The 17,446-nt window shown below is 39.8% G+C and overlaps 1 protein-coding gene across 4 annotated transcripts in view; it reads right to left on the reverse strand.

Moving 5' to 3' along the window:
* Positions 1-992: 992 nt before the first annotated feature.
* The window catches only part of nup37 (nucleoporin 37), a 30,071-nt gene continuing 13,617 nt past the window's right edge, over positions 993-17,446 (reverse strand). The window contains exons 1-10 of one of the 4 annotated variants that reach the window (XM_042511792.1): positions 17,170-17,246; positions 15,506-15,703; positions 15,176-15,297; positions 11,175-11,247; positions 10,872-10,966; positions 3,696-3,786; positions 2,140-2,321; positions 1,985-2,035; positions 1,296-1,389; positions 993-1,205 (exon numbers count right to left, since the gene is read on the reverse strand). In XM_042511792.1, coding sequence (XP_042367726.1) covers positions 1,092-1,205; positions 1,296-1,389; positions 1,985-2,035; positions 2,140-2,321; positions 3,696-3,786; positions 10,872-10,966; positions 11,175-11,247; positions 15,176-15,297; positions 15,506-15,661 — 978 coding nt within the window. In that variant the 5' untranslated portion in view covers positions 15,662-15,703; positions 17,170-17,246 and the 3' untranslated portion in view covers positions 993-1,091. The other 3 variants (XM_042511793.1, XM_042511791.1, XM_042511794.1) reach the window with 3 other exon arrangements.

Consider the following 17,446-nt stretch of genomic DNA (forward strand, 5'->3'; position numbering starts at 1 on the left):
CAGGAGAGCAGTAGCATGTTATGCTTTGTGGATGGCGGTTAACGCGTCCCGTCCAAGAAACATACGAGGTTGACGAACTGGTTTGAAAGAGTGGAGGTCTCCGCGGCCTGTGCTTGTCGTGCAGAGGCGTTGCTGTACAATACACGCTAGTGTTCCAGCTGACATATACATTAATAAAGTACAATAAACAGCTCTGTTGGGGTATGAATGCACATTAATCCAACGCTGCACCCGTGAAGATTAAGTACATCTGTGGAAACAAGTGATCAGCTGTCACCTCGAATGATTCATGATCAAGTTAATTAAATGAGTGCCCGCTGCAGCTTAGCGGGCGTATGACTGCCTTGAAAATGGAGACGACGGTTTCTCACACATGGCATTCCTGCGACAGTACAATGAGTCCTTGTTTCACTGGAGGGCATTACAAGTTCCTGCCAAATGATCTTCCATGTTTGGTCTGTGGAGGATTGATAATTACTCGCTAAGGTAAGGTGATGCTTCCTCTCCCTGCATCCTCACGAGGCGCTCACTTTGCATGCCACCGAGGTCGGGGACGACCTGAAACGGCCCTCAAAGCTCTTCTATGATCGCACTTACAAGCTCCCCTGCAGGGTTTGTCCAGCAGCTGGAGCTCGGCCAGACCTCCACTCTGACCTTCCTGTGGATGTTCTGTACTCCACAGCAGGTGGAGCGGCCCATACAAAGATATATTACAGATATGATTCAGAGCGAGAACACCTGTATAAGATGATCAAGTTGACTGGTGGAGTTGGCACCGACGCCTCGATGCATTCCTTTGAAGCCCAGCTTTCTTGGCAGGACATTACAGACAGCTGATGTAACTTACTCTTAAGAGAAAAGAAAAACGAGCTCTTCGCAGAGATCCGACCGGCCCGCTGTTTATGTGCAGCTAACCTGAGGGGTTGTCAGAAATTTTAAAAAAAGAACAAAGCTAAAAAGATGAAGCCAATTTCAAATTCCAAACTAACTCGGCAGATACTCAGAAAAATATTTTTTTTATTTGACATTTTCTAGAATAGAAACATTTAGTTGGACTTAGCTGTCCGCTGTGAAAGGTGCCGTACAGATGTCTACATTTCAGTCATCCAAAAGCAAAGTTTCCTGTCACCACCGATCACACAGAGCGGCAGCGTCCGGTGCCAGCTGAGGCCAGATCCGACCGTGGCCGACCCGATGCTCACCGGCTGTAACGACATCAGTATGTGACATGAGATCGGAGCTGCGGAGAACATCGAAAACAGAGATATCTGGAGTGTGAGAAGCATCTTAATCACCTGTGGGTGGCCAAGGTGGTGGATGAGTAACTGACTGCAGATCTTTCCTGGACATCCAGTGGTGGCAAAGAGGTTCTCGTTGGCTCGAGACCACCTGAAGAAGAGCGCATCTCTTTATAAGTTATCATTAAAAACAGCTGGAGATCGATATGAATCAATGAAGATGTTTTAACTACCTGCACCCAAAACTGGCTGACTTAAAGGAATGGTTGGATTTTTCTTTTCAAGTGATGTTGTATGAGGTTCTTTTTACAGTCAGTGTACCGTCACTGAAGCTCAGCGATGTGCTGCTGTGGATGGCGGCAGCAGCGAAACATATTTTAACCACCAAAAAAACAGGGTGTGTGCAGATATCAGGTGCCTAAATTTAATCCTTAAGATGATATTTAACAAATTTAAAATTACTTTTTGGATAAATTATCTGAGTAAGTACAAAGTTAAATAATATATATGAGGTCCTGTGCAAAGGAAGGTTTTATTTAGTAATTAAAAGACGGGTAAAAGAAATTAGATCAACTGTGAGTGGTAATTAGACATTTAAATTGTTAGACTAATGACTTTTAGTGTCCAATATTTATGAGATTAAATTTAAGAAATTTTAAAATGTTTTAAGGACATGTAGTTTTACATAATATCCAGGAGAAAATCTGTAAAACAATAAGCAAAAATAAAGCAATAACTTCTGTTACCTGAATAATCGTGCTTTATCTATGTGGGCTGGTCTTTTTTCCTGTGGGTAACTGCAAACAATGCAACAAGGTTTAAAGCATCATGTTATGCACAACATCCCAAATCAATACATCATGCAGCATCAATGGTAAATTACCCACGCTCCCCCGGTTACCTGGAGCGAGTTATGTCCCAGATGAGCCAGTCGTTTCCCGCCACGGCCCCGACTTTGATGGTGTTTGTGAGGCACCAGTCTGCTGACATGAGTGGGGACTGACCACAGTCCAGTGACAGAATGGCCTGCTGGGTCACCAGGTCATAGAAGCGAATAGTTCCCTTTTTCTCTGCCACCATTAACTGGAGAGGATAGACGGTCATTTAAACCAGTATATAGGTTCATGTTGCCATGTTGGTCCAACTCAGCAGCTGTTTAATCCCTCTTCTGGATTGTGATTATTTGAATGTTCTGATTTAAGAGACATAAAGTGCAATATCATCGACATAATTGCTGAACATTTAGAATTAACCATATACACTAACCTTAAGCTGAAATATGACATTGCCTCTTCTCATGCATATTTTCCACTTGCACTCTCTCCTACTTTGCACTGCAACAGCTGCACAACTTTTTTTTTGATAAATACAGTTCTTAGTTTTCATTAATCTATTTCCAGTTTGCACTTATTCTCAGTCTGGGTTATGCCGAGTCTGTCGCAGCATGCAGAGGCAGAAAAAGGGAAACATTTTCAACAGGTTGTACACCCTCAATGCTTAAGGGTTTGGTGGGCTTCATCCCCAAAGCTTGTCAAATGGTCAATTTCTGTGACTTTTCAGGTGTGCAGAGGTAAAGGAGTAAGCAGAGCTTGAACTTCTCTCTCACGCTCTCAAAACAAATACATCTCCATGACTGCTATCAAGAAAGAAACCCCCATTTAAACAATTTCCACATCTTGCCCTCCTCTAAAAGCTTTGGCCCTCAGATGTGCTCAATGCAAGGGAAACTGTCTTTGAAAGCGAGCACTGCTGTTGACTTTTTCAAATGTATTTAATCTTCTTTATATGCTATTTTAATTTTTTTCTTTTAATTATTTTTTTAAAGTTCTATTTTGATTAAATATTTAATTTTTTTATTGAATTACTTTGGGTTTTTTTTTTTTTTTTTATTATATATTGAAATATTAAGTTATTTATATATTTTTGATTCAAAGCAGCAAGAAAAACCTATGGCATTATTATGACTTGTGGATATTGGGGGAAAAAAAGAAGAAATAATGGAAAAAAATGTTAATAAACAAATAAATACATTAAAAAGTAAACTTTTTAATGTATTTATTTGTTTATTAACATTTTTTTCCATTATTTCTTCTTTTTTTCCCCCAATATCCACAAGTCATAATAATGCCATAGGTTTTTCTTGCTGCTTTGAACACATCAAGCCAAGTGCTATCTAGATCCACTGAGTGTTGGAGATATCAGCCTCCTCTAAAATGTTAGAGTAGGCTGATATCTCCAACACTCAGTAACTCACACCAGAACAATCGAGATTAATAAACAGCACTTCAGGTAAAAGGAAAAATATGTACATTCTAATTAGGGGTTTAAGTGTCTCTTAGTTACATTTACACCTCACGCCTGACTATGTAATTAAAATACAGTATGAAGTTGCATGTAGACAAGTTACTAACTCAGTACTCAGTATACAAGCATGTACCTGAATCAAAGCCATCCTACCTTAAAGGCCTCCTCTGGGTGCCAGCACACACTGATGCCAGGAGAGCGAAGTCTGAGTGTAGTGCTTTCATTTCCATCCAGGTCCCACACCCTGCAGAGATAAATCAAGATGAATCAAAGTAACACTGGTAAGATGGGTCAATTGTATGATCCAGTACCACCATATTTGTAAAATTGTTAAATGTTATATGTGTTTTATTTTACACTGAAAGCTTTGTGAGAAGCCATGTAGTTCTTGTGAATGGGGAAACAACACTGTACTTTTAATCAGTTCTCATTACCAATGTTACAGATTGATTCGACTTGATGTGTGAACCCCTCTTGGCCTTAAAAACAAAATCCACTACCTCTTAATTAACAACAAAGATGGGGTTTTAGAGCTCCTCCAAAAATAGCGTCAGCATTTGAGCTACCCTGAGAAGCTTACATAATTCCCTAAAAGGAGTTCACCTTCCGAAGGTTTCTCCCTTTGTGGTGCTTGATCCAAAACGAAAATGGCATCGCCAAGGTGGCCTTAATATAACACACGCACAGCCTCGATCCCCACAGATAGAAGGTCTCAAGCTCCCTTCATGACCTTATGCCAAAATATTCTTTAAACTACAATTATGCCTCCATACTCCAGTCAAGGTGCAGTTACACTTTACATCCATGTCATGAAATTCTGACAGAATTAACACACAATTATTGAGTTATGACAAAAAACATGTTAAATAAGGTCACAGTGACCTTGACCTTTGATCACTAAAAATGTAATAAGTTCATTCTTGAGTGCAAGTGAACATTTGTGTCAAATTTGAGGATATTCCCTGAAGGCCTCCTTGAGATGTCACATTCAAGAGAATGGGACAGAGGTAAGATCTCAGTGACCTTGACCTTTGATTACCATAATCGAATCAATTCATCATTAAGTTCAAGTGGACATTTGAGCCAAATTTGAAGAAATTTTTACGAAGGTGTTTGTGAGATAGCACGTTCACAAGAATGAGACAGATGCAAGGTCTCAGTGACCTTGACCTTTGATAACCAAAGTCTAATCAGTTCGTCCTTGACTCAAAGTGGACATTTGTGCCAGTTTTTAAAGAAAATTCCCTCAACGTGTGTGAGATATCATGTTCACAAGAATGAGATGTATGCAAGTTCTCAGTGATCTTGACCTTTGACAAGTAAAACTAATCAGTTCATTTTTTGAACGTTTGTGCCAAATTTAAAAAACTTCCCTCAAGGCGTTCTTGAGATATCACATTCATGAGTGACACAGAAGAGGTCATAGTGACTTCGACCTATGACCACCAAGTTCTAATCACTTCAATCTTGAGTCCAAGTCAACATTCGTGCAAAATTCGAAGCAAAAGTTTGTGCCAAATTTTAAGAAATTCCCTCAAGGTGTTAAGATATTGCATTCACAAGAGTAAGACAAACAAGATTACAATGATCTTGACCTTTGAGCGACAAAAGTCTAATCGGTCATCCTTGAGTCCAAGTGGTAATTTAAGCCAAATTTGAAAAGAAAAAAAAAATCCCTTAATCCCTTAAGTGTTATTATATATTGCGATTATTCTTAGATTTTGGGTTTACAAGAATAGGATGAATGAGGTCACAGTGACCTTGACAACCAAAATCTAAATCGTTTGTCAGTGAGTCCAAGTGGACGTTCGTGCCAAATTTAAAGACATTGGTTTTCCTAATATATATCGTGTTCACACAAATGGGACGGATGAACAACCTGAAAACATAATGCTTCTGGCCTCAGCTATCAGTGGTGCAGAGGCATTAAAAATGCATTTAGTTGTTTCCTCTGATGCTTTTTTGGACAGAATTCATGCTCAAGTTTTTATACAAGACACACAATGAAGAGGCTGTTACTGCAGACAGCGTTGGAAATGATAGACAACATATTTTCATCCAAGTCCATGTTTGCTCCTAATTGATCTAACTTCTGCTGGTTGTGCACAAGGTCTTCGTGTTTTTCCAGGGAAAAGGGGCTCTTTTCTCAGATCTGGGCCCTGAGCTGTGAAGACAGACAGACTTATGCTGAACTCCTCTTTCGGGGAAAACGCCAGCCTCACATTACATTGAGCTATGATAGCAGAGGAAGGAGAGAGGGAGGGTGGGGGGGCATCACCCTCGCCTGAGTCGGCGTTACGCTCCACTCACATTACAGCAAATGTTTCGCTGTGGGCGGCCCGCTGCCATTCACTTTCTGCGGAGTACAGAGAGGGCAGCAGGATGCACGTCAGTTGAGGAAGAGCAGCGGAGAGAAGTTGAACAGCATCTGACTTTGTGCAAATGAAACAAGCAAGCAAACGCCAACCAAGAACCAAAGCTCGTGTGAGGATTATGACCAATCTTCATTTAAATAATAGTCGATTCTAAAGCTAATAAGATCTATGATAGCAAAAGCAGCTGAGAAAGACCACGGATGTAATGAATCACTTGGACGGGGAGAATTGCGGGTTCTGAGACCTGGATCTATGGTTAACCACATCTGAACGATCTCTGAACGAGAAGAAAAGGTGGGGTTGGGGGTGTAGGGGGGCAAGTGTTTCTGGGAATATTAAACAAACGCTTGTGAAGCATGGGAAGGCGCTGACTGATGAGGTCATGCAGAAGACATCATCTAATAAAGCCCAAAAAGTACCTCCAAACACCATCTAAATGTCAAGTGTGTTGTTGGAGAGATTGATGTCCTCAGTGGTGCGGTGTAGGGGAGGATATGCCCCGTCTCAGATGAAGACCTCAGTAAACACTCAACTTTTCCTGCCTCATCTCCCCTGCAGCAGGATAGAGCCCTGTCGAAACTCTGGGCGTCTTTCCTTTGCCCATGTGCCGACTCAGCCAGAGTCTCCACCGTGGAGCATGAGTGAGGCTGAGCAGAAAAAAAAAAGAAAAACCCCCAGACCACACCAGGAAAACAACGACTAAACCCTATTCTTTCAGACCACTAGCCAAGCAGAGCTCAATTGCACGCTACACCACCAGCGGCCAAACTGTGGTCAACCACTCTGCCCTTCAAACGGAGAGCACCGGCTCCCCAAAAAAACATAACCTTCGCCAAACGAGGTGAAAGACATGAGACACGAAAACACGCGTGACCGCCTCTGATAAAACACTGTGTAATTGCATAACACTGCATCAGGCAATAACACTTTGCTTCCATGTACATCAGAGTTGAAAAGGACATCTGAAGTCCTGTATTGTGTTATCTGAGTGAGAAAACAGCGCGGCCGGAGCGTTAGCAATTTTCAATGTTTCCCATAAGTGGAGAAAACGGGAAATGCCGATAGCGCTGTGTTATCTAATTTATTGTAGAGAGCAGAGTAAATAATTGGAGGTGACTCTCTGGAGGGAGAGAACTGGAAGAGTCAAACAATATAATCCCATCACAGTGCGTCAAGGGATCGCTCACGTTGAGGTGCACAATGTTCACATCAGCATCTTTTTTTTATTTTCAGGACCTGCTCAACTTTTGATTTTGACAGACTCATGTGAAAGCATTTGACATGTTTATTGGGTTGGCTTGTTTCTCCCATACACCTGGCGAGTCCAGGGACCTCTTTATAAAGCTTTGTAACGATAAATGTACACAAATGTAAAAGTTTGTCTTATAGTTGATAGAAGGTTGATTCACAACCAGGAAAACGTGAACCCCAGGGGTTACTTATAGCTGCAAGGGGATACAGCACGTGGAAATATTGTAGAGTAGCTTAACTGAAAAAGTATATCCACAATGAACACACAAAATAGGATTTCAATTGGGTGTGAAGCTGATCTTTTGAATATTAACAATAAGTTATTCAGACTGCACACCCTATACCTACCACATCGTAACACATTAACACAACATATTGACATTAAAGTAAGTTTAAAGTAAAAGGATCAGTAGTTGATAAAGATAACTAAACATATGCATCAAAACAGTTGATAGACAGCTAAATATAATAACTCAACGGCTAAAACAGACAGCCAAAAGTAAAGGCTAGACAGCTGAAATAGATGTTAGCTAAAAGTAATGGATGAATAGTTGAAATAGATAAAAGCAATAAATAATTTCTTGCAATATATAGAAAATCAAAGCAAAAAAAGTTAAAATAGATAGTTAAAAGTAATGGATGTGTGGTTAATATAGATAACTTAAACGTTGAAAAGCAGTTGAAATAGATAACTGCTAAGCCATTACTTTTAGCTACCATTAGCTAAAATTAATGGCTAAATAGTAGAAATAGATAACATTAGCTAAAAGTAAAAATAAATAGCTATAGTAATTGATAAATGCTTGAAAATAATAGCAAAACAGATCAAACAGAAAGCAAAAAGTAATGGCTAAAAAGCTGAAACAAATAGCCTAACGTTAGCTGACAGTAATAAATAGCTGAAATAAGTAAAATTGATAAAATCTTAAAATACATAGAAAATAATAACTAAAAAATTAAAACATAGCTAAAAGTTTCAGAAAATGTTTAAAATAGCTTAAAGTAGTGGATAAAAGCTTAACATGGTTAGCTAAAAGTAATAGATAATAAATAAATGGCTTAAACGTCCATTGACCTAAAACAATGACAGCTGAATTTAAAACCAAGCACATTTGTAACATGACAGGTGGAGCTGTGGGGGTATGTCAGTTCATAACGATTGGGACAGTAGATAGGCTGAGAGCATGTCAAGCTGTAATTTGTTTCCCTTACACGACATAAGGGATCGAGAGAAAACAAACGGATTATCACTGGGAACAGAACAAAATGCTTTAAAGCATATACATAATGCAGCAGCAGCAGGTGTGCGTTATTCTGAGTTCATCTGCGAACTCAGTCGACCCCAAATCCTCTCAGGCTCCTGCAGTGGGCCCTTTACATCTCTAGGTGGCACATTTCGCCGCACACTAACCCCGCTCCCTCTATACTGATACCGTGAGCTGTTTAGACTACATGAACCAAATGTAAACTCCCCTGAGGGAGTGGAGTCTGGTTCCCCACCTAGATGCTGCAGCATCAGGTTGCATATTGGCAGCGGCCGAGTTCCCACAACTGCAGGGGACAGTGATGACAAAGCTAAGCAAACTTATAGTAGAGGCACGGCTGCCAAACCTAACAGAGTGATGGAGAGGTCATGAGCCTATACATGCAGGCAAACACTCCCCTCCCTCTCTTTCTGCAGGACTAGTTTCCTCCTCTCATATCGAGGCTCAGTTTGTGTGGGCTGACTGGAAGGTCCTCTCCTGTTAACTTGATCTATCCCTTGTTCCGCCTCAGTCTTCCTCCCGCGTCCCATATTTTCTCAACATGACAGAATTTAAATCTTTCAGCAGATGGAGCGCACTCCTGTTTTCTCTGGCCGGTCAGCGGAGGCTGGGGAAGAGGAGAGTGGACGGAGTGGAGGCCTTGTGCGGCAGGACGAGGCACGAAACAGGACAAGACAATCATCAAGTCGGCGACTATCGATGTGCCGCTGCTTGATGTTGCTACCTGGCTTCGGGTGCTACTGTTATTTATGGTTAAAATGATTTGGGATTAAATGACGTGTTTTGTTCCTTAAGAGTTTTTTCTTTTTGCCTTTATTTGAAAGGACAGATTATAGTGTGAGAGGGAGAGAGAGACGAGCAGGGTAGAAAACAGGGATGAGTGATATTGAATTTTTAGCCGATATCTGATATGCCGATATATAACAGCTCGTTTGGCTGATAACTGACGCCGATATATACATTTTTTCTCCACCTAATTTTAGCGTGAAAGTCTCCTCTATACTGGAATTAACAATATGTTATGCATACTCTTGTTGTGATGGCCCACCAGCAGATGGAGACATGAAACACAATGTTTTTCAGTATTTATAATATTCATTCATTGTGCAAAATAAGACAAACACATCAACTTCGGGGTTGATGTTTTGTCTACTTTGTTAATGCAGCGATACACTGCACAACATTCCAACAGAAAAACAAACGGACCCATTTTGAATATTTATGTTACAAGTCTAAAACAGCCAATGTAGTATATTTGTGATATCACAAATCCACAGAAGCCTATTTACCTGCTTTGTATTAACCCTTTGAAACCTGGACTGAGATCAGTTTTCTTGTGCTGCCTTCAGATGACTTGTACAAGCTATACAACCCTTTGAAAAGTGAGCAAGTTGGTTTTAAACCATAGGGAAGAAAAGAAATGACCGACTTGGCAAGAACTGTCCCACAAATTACAGCAAATTTTACCTTAAGATTTCTTTCAAAAAAGGGGAAAGGATTATTATTAAATAGTGCACAAATAGAAAACTATATATTTATAATAATTTATATTTTAAATATGTAACAGAAAAACATATTATAAAAAGTACAAAATAAAAACACTTTTTTATTTTCAGCACTTTTTCTAGGATCATTTTCTTGTTTTTTTCCTCTTTTTGTGCTTATTTTTAGGAAATCTTTTTGTAACTTTTCAACTATTTTAGCCTTTTTTTGACTATGTCTTGCTAAGTAGCTTGTCACCTCCCCCAATGTTTTTGAAAGAAATCAGAACAATTTTCTCAGGTTCCAAAAGGTTACGAACAAAATGGAAATCTGATTTTACTTTTTTACAATATGGGACCTTAAACAGAGTTTATCCACTTACTGTACTTAAAAAATAAGAGCAGGGCCCAAAGCTGCAACACAGCTGCAGCAGAACCAGCCTGCTGATGTAGAGAGGGGGTGTCCCTGACATGACCCTGGCTACTGACACACTTTTTCCCTCCTCTAGCGTTAATTGAAAAGGAAAATTTGGGGACCTTGTTATAGGTCCCCCTTAGAGAGGAAAATCTTTCTGCAGCTAATTGGATTTCCATATTTAACCAATTAGCTAGAAAAGCTACAAAGCAGCTCTGTGCTTACGCACAGCCACACCGGCGCATGTTGTGCTTAGCATCATGTTTCACTGTGGAAACACAGTCAGGACTTTCTGCACCATTAACAGAGAACAGAACTGAAAATCAGAAGCTGGGAACACACACACACACACAGACACACACACACACACACACACACACACACACACACACACACACACACACAAACACACACACACACACACACACACACACACACACACACACACACACACACAAACACACACACACACACACACACACACACACACACACACACACACACACACACACACACACAAATGGAAATAAAACGGTTTGGACCTGCAAGTGTGGTCATCACTGACGGAAGCAATTTGTTTCCCCTCTGTGGGCTCGAACACCAAATGGTTAATGTAGCTGGTGTGGCCCTCCATCACCTAGGCAACAGTACAGAAAAACAATACGTAAACAAAAACAGCTGATCAATAAACTAAAAACATTTTTAGCAAACTTGGGCTCACTGCACTGGCCCTGCGTTCTACATTTCCTGTATCACTAAGTACCAAATGTCAGTGCTAAGTAGAGAAAGTTTGATGCCAACTGACAAGCGCAGTTCTGGCCAATGCGCTCCAGATGTTGCACTACCTTGACTTCATGCCTATCCTGAAGATCAGAAGTCAGCAGGCGTAGCTTTCTGTCAGCTGCAGCGGTGCAAAATCTGCAGAGGGAGAAGAGAGGAAGAGGAAAAGAAAGAGAGGATGTGAAAACAAACAAAGAGAGAACATCAAAACAGAATCAGACTGCGTCGACCCAATGACAGACGACATCTCTTCCTACATGCATGCCTGCAAACCGCCCAGACTGACACCTCTGGATGAGAGTGTCAGTGTGTGTGGTAGAAACTTGGACGGTGATCAGTAGAAACGCTGCCAGGGAGATTCTAATTGCAAGCTAAGATAAACACGGAGAAAAACAAGATTCCTCACGCCATTTACGCATGTCTCTGTTCAAAAACCTGCGCGGAGCCAGGCAGAGGACTTTCCCTCTAATCAGCCCTGGTATACACCAGCGCCTGCAATTATTCACACAATTACACTAACTCACTTATGACAAGAAAAACACACACATATCACCAGAATAAACAGACAGCGGTTCACACATTTTCAGTCGCAGGCACAGATGGATTTGGCATGATGTCACTACAAACACCCTTAACGTGCTTCGGGGTATTACTGCTACAGTAGATTAGATTATATTAGGATAGGCCTTCTAACCCTACAAATTAGTTTGGAGGAAAGCATGGAACACTTTCTGGCTCTTTTTGCTTTTTTTAAATTTTTAATGTCAAAGCCATTTTCTTTATTGATCTCCAACAATCTTGGGTAATACAATACAAGTCACTATTACAAGGGAAACACCGGTGAGTTTGACATTTGTTGCTGTGGAGCACTGTGATTATTGTTTTAGCACAAGAGAGAGACAAGAGTTCATGCTTTCCTATGTGATATCATCAAAAAACTAAACCTCAACACAGACCTGAAAGCACAAAGTAACCAAAAAAAACAGAAAACCACTATTTTCAGTGAAAAGCAATACATATGGTGTAAGCATTGATTCAGGGTCAACTCTTGACATCTGAGTGCAAAGAATTAAAATTCTGCATATTGTGCCATAAATATGCTGCTCTTCCCTAACTGGTCTAGCCACGGGGGAATAGTTCAAGGTCCACTGATTCGATAAATTACCTAATTTCAAATTTATTTAATAAAATGTAACCAACATGGGAGCTTCAAACAGATAGAAATCAAACATATTGCAAGAGTAAATAGAAATTCCACTTCAAAATAAAAGCTCTGTTCCTGTACTTCAAAATAGAGTTATTGTTTGATTGTTTTATTTTATTTTACGAAGTCACTTGGGGTCCATTACGCAACCCGCTCTTGGACTGCGAACTACCAGTTGGCACCCCCTGCTCCAAAGGTTGCAGCTCATACTCAGAAGCTGCAATTTCTTTGGTCCCCTAATGTAACAACTTAAATTTAAAGTTTGTGGGTGGTTTGAAGAGGACAAAGAGAGGTGTTGTGATGGTTTGCTGGTATATCGAGTACCGATGTACATTGGCCCTTCTTAAATGAATAAATTACAAATCATAAATGGGTGGGAAGCCAGTCAGGGTACTTAACAATTCTCTAGAAACCCCTACCGGTTGGTCACAATCATGCAAAGCCGAGGGGGAACAATGGAAGGTAGCCTGAACCTCTGTGTATTGGCAAAAACAAAAAAAACCCCATAATTTCAGAAAATGTTGTTTATGCAGCTTTTTTTCTTGACCTGAATCTGGACAGAGAGAAAAAAGTCCCTGCTGTTGTTCCACATCATCTTTTTTTTTTAAAACCAAAATACTTCCAAATAGCAGATGTAACATTTTCTTTCCACAACAGCTCTTCTTCACTCCTTGTAGGCTTGATTTTTCCGTTGTATGCTGAACAAATCTGCTCTGAGGAGGACTGTGATTGGTCGGTTGCCGTGCAGCCACAACATGTGTGCAATAGCACTGACCAAAAAAGTAATTAAATGAGGCTGTTAGTTGTCTTTGCGACCAGCCATGCCACGGCACATTTTTTAGTCTCCACCAAGCAGTAAATTGGTTTATTTAGTGCACAATCGTGGGCTTCATTCTACTTATTAGATTAGTAAATTGCAAATTAAATGCTGAAATGACTTTTTTTTTCCCATATGTGCTTCTTTGTGATTATAAAAAGTGAAAAATCTGTGCATTTGGTGGAAGTCAGTCGTTACGTGTGGAGTGTTTGGTCTTTGTAGGATTCAGTAATCTTCAATTACAAGCTGCTGTGGTGGTTGGTGGCAGCGCTGCAGCCCGAGCCCCCTCTCCTCCCCTCATCGCTCTCACTCTCTGGGGCCCCTGCTTGAGGCAAGCCCGTGAGAACGCTGTACTTTTCCTGGAAGGCACGGCTACGTGCAGATCGAAGGGAGGGATGGAACCTGAGTGGGCAGTCATCAGCGCAATAACATGTGCGCACGTCACAGCGCTGGCTCGAGGGCCCTGTGGAGTAAACCACAGAAGGCCAGGAATTATCGCTGCCTTTCCTTTTCAATTACAGAAAGGCTAAACACCTCCGGGGGGATCGTGGAACCTTCCCATCCACCGCTCCAATTAGGAGGAAACTCTTGCTTTCTAACAATCTACAGTTAGGCTACTTCCCTCCTGTCCAAGGCCACCTGAAATAACTTGGCTCACATCCTGGCAGCTGCGGCGTGACAGTGAGAGCGCTGATGACTACTTTCACACAGCGCGGCTTTCTCCACAACTGCCTCTTGTTCTGCTCGCAAGAAGAGTGCTTGTGCATAATTATAGTTGTTTTTAAAGACAGAGATGTCACGTTGCTGAAATATGACACCTCCTAATCCTATTACAATGCTCTGATGACCTCTTACATAACGAGAGCTGCAGATGTCGCACCATCTTTTATTAAAAATAGCCAGTTGTGCTAATAAGGTAAGCACTTAATCTGATTAATGACTCAGCAAATATGTCAGCACCACTTCAAATTATACATGGATGGTTAAGTTGGTAAAGGGGAATGCCCACTGGTGGTTTTTATCCCCAGCTCCTCCTGTCCACATGTCAAAGTGTTCTTAACCCTTTGAAACCACAGCAAAGTGGCTTAATTTCTTTGAAAAACACAAGAAGACGGCAATGAGTACAAAAAATACCTATAACTTAGCCAAAAAAATAAACTAACATTGGATAAAACCATCTGCCAAATTAAATAAAGGTTATGTAACAGGTGATCAACCAGAAATTCTGTCCCCTCTTTTCTTGTTAAGGTTCAACAAGTACTGAGTCATAATGCAACAATAAGATTGAAAAGTTGTTGTGTTCACTGTTGGTAGGAACAAGTTTTCAGCTAAAAAGCACGATATTCAGGGACTATTTTTTTAACCAATATGAAAATCAGGAAGGCGGACAAAAAATCTACATTAATGTTATGAAACAGATAATGTTCATTTTAGCCCATATCATTAACCAGGTTCCTTTTCAGAAACCAAATCTAGTGTACCTTTTTATTCAAACCCTTTTACACGTCCAAGCAGTAGTTTGGCACTATTGGCACAACAGAGCAGCTCCTGAGCCAACTAGAGGGGCCCTCTGACTGCTGAAGAGGGACTTTGGACAAAAATGATGGTGGGTATGTCATTGTATATTGTGAGTGCGTATGTGATTTGTAGCAGTCCTGTTTTGGCTTTACCTTCTCTAAATTAAAACATAAAAAAAAATTGAAAAAAAACCCAACTTTTTACTAGTTTGTTTTGGCGTTTTTACTCATTTAAAATTTTGATATAAAAATGAACACAGTATACTTACTTTTCTCTCAATACGCTAAATTAAGCTGTTCACTGAGTATGGCTGTAGCAGGTGGTCGTTCACCTTGGACTACACTGCGTTTAAGATTAGTCATGATTGGTAGTATTTATTTTCTATGAAGCAGTGACGTAATTTGTACAGTGTTATATATATATTTTTTTATTTTGATACCCTAACAACTTATACAGAAAGACAGAGACAGACATTACCACCATACTGTCCTGCAGACCACAAGTTGCTGGAAACAAAGTAGACGTACCTGATAGTTGGTATCCTGTCCAGCCGGGACTCAGGGCTCCAGGCGAGAGCATCAACACGCAATTCATGATGGAAAGCTCGGAGGACGTTGAATTCAACTCCCTCAATCTCCATATCCTCCTCCTGTGGAAACATGTATTTATTAATGTTATTAAGTATTTTATTGACTTTGAGGTTGAATTTGAGTCAATTTAATGCAAATAAAGGACATAATTTAGATTATTGAACTGAATGCCTTTTAAGGCTTTTTAAGGGGCTGGGGGAACCCTGTAATACGTAACATGTACAGAGTTAATACACGAGACAGGTTGTGTTAAGTTTCATTTCTCACCTGGAACATGCAGGTGCCCACGACCACATACTGGTTTCCACCATAGGCCAGGAGAGAGACAGGGGTACCTGATGTGAAAGGACTGAATTCAACCACATGAACATAGTCCTCACATGTCACAGTGTAAGTGGGACTGCGGCTTGAGTCCTGCTGCATGCTGGGTGTCCCGGTAACGCTGGCTGCAGATCAGAACTAGAACTGTAATAAATCAAAGAAAAAACAACACTAAACCATTAATCTATTGATCAGCAAAAATGACATTAATCACTGTCAAAAGAACAATGCCTGCTGAATAAACCACCTTAGTTGAATATTTATATATATATATATATATATATATATATATATATATATATATATATATATATATATAGTGAGATGTTTTTCACTATATTGCAATAAATCAGTCTCACAATATAGAACTGCATGTCAGTGATAAAGGATTGTATATGTTGCCATGTATATATTTCTATATTATCTGGATTCTCTTAGTCAATATTCATCTATCCATCTCTTTGGAACAATCTATTTCCATTACGAAAATCATTATAGATCATTATTAAAAAAAAACATCTGAAAAGGACTCTAATTTGCAAAAAACTTCAGTGTTTCATTTGTAATGCATTTCACTTTGTAAATACCAACTTTTTGTCATTTGTACATTTTTATCAACTTTGTATTACTGCTTAGTCTTACTATTTATTTTATTAATGATGTAATCTTTGTTTTTTATCTTTCTCTTGAATGATTATAGTTATTTAATAGGGGAGGTATCTCAATGGGCCCCTTTTGGCTTCTAACTTCTCCTGCAAAGTGTTTAAACTTTTATTGCTCTTTAGCCTTTTTTATACATGTGTACTTACAAATACAACTAAACTAAACTAAACTCTCACCCCGAGTTTGAGTAGGACCTCAAGTATGGCTTTTTGTGAGGACATAATTTATAGTGGAACAAAAATGTGGGAATTATGCTGACAGCCCATATTTCGATTTATGCTCTAGACTATAAAATAATGGATCTATAACTTTAGCTGTCATAGATCAAATAGGTCCTAGACCTCTGAGGCGCACGGTTAAAACAGTTAAATCAGGGACACTCAAAAGGTACGTCAGACCAATCCTCACTCAAATATCTGCGTATTTTATATATTCTTATTGGCATGAATAGCTAGTAGAACATGTAGGTATTTTTACAAAACTATATTGGTCATTCTTCAATTCGGCAAACATTAAACACACAAAGCAGTTTGTTTTCTAAAGATACACTTAATTCAAATTTGGATATTACCCTAATTTAGCTGGAGTCAAGTCAGATTTTAGGCCAATATTCTCATGAAAAACAAGGCAGATTTTGAACAGCTAGTGGATTATTCTGGCACAAGACAAGGTAGCGATATTGTGTACGTTACCTTATATGAGCTAACGTTAAATTAACAGCTCCCGTGGTCAAGTGATTAACGTTTTAATAACGGTAAAGTGTCACCGGGCTAAGAGCTAAAACGTGACTGCTATCTGTAAGTGCACAGCTAGCTAGCGATTAGCCAAACAAAGGTTTAAACTGCTCGTTTTTACAATTTAACGCTTCGACTGACAACTTAACGATTACCTTTTGGTTATGAGACACTATTCCGATTCAGAATTCAGTACAGACTGGTTAACTTTACCTCTTTATTTTCAATTATTTCTTTAAATCAAACAGTGCGCGCGTTTGGGATGTTTTCAAGCTGTTTCCGGATACGTCACGGAACGTACCATTGAGCTCACATATCGAAGGGGGACCTCGCTCAACGTAACTGAAAATATTAAAACTACATTTTGATGTTTTGGCATTTTATTGACTTGTATCGTTTAATTCGTGCTAATTAATATTTTCTGGTCTTCTGTCATGAATTATGGAAAAAATAATGCAGTAGAGAAATACTTTTTTTATTAGCTCGCCCG

This window comes from Plectropomus leopardus, chromosome 22 (assembly GCF_008729295.1).
Source record: "Plectropomus leopardus isolate mb chromosome 22, YSFRI_Pleo_2.0, whole genome shotgun sequence".
NCBI lineage: Eukaryota > Metazoa > Chordata > Actinopteri > Perciformes > Serranidae > Plectropomus > Plectropomus leopardus.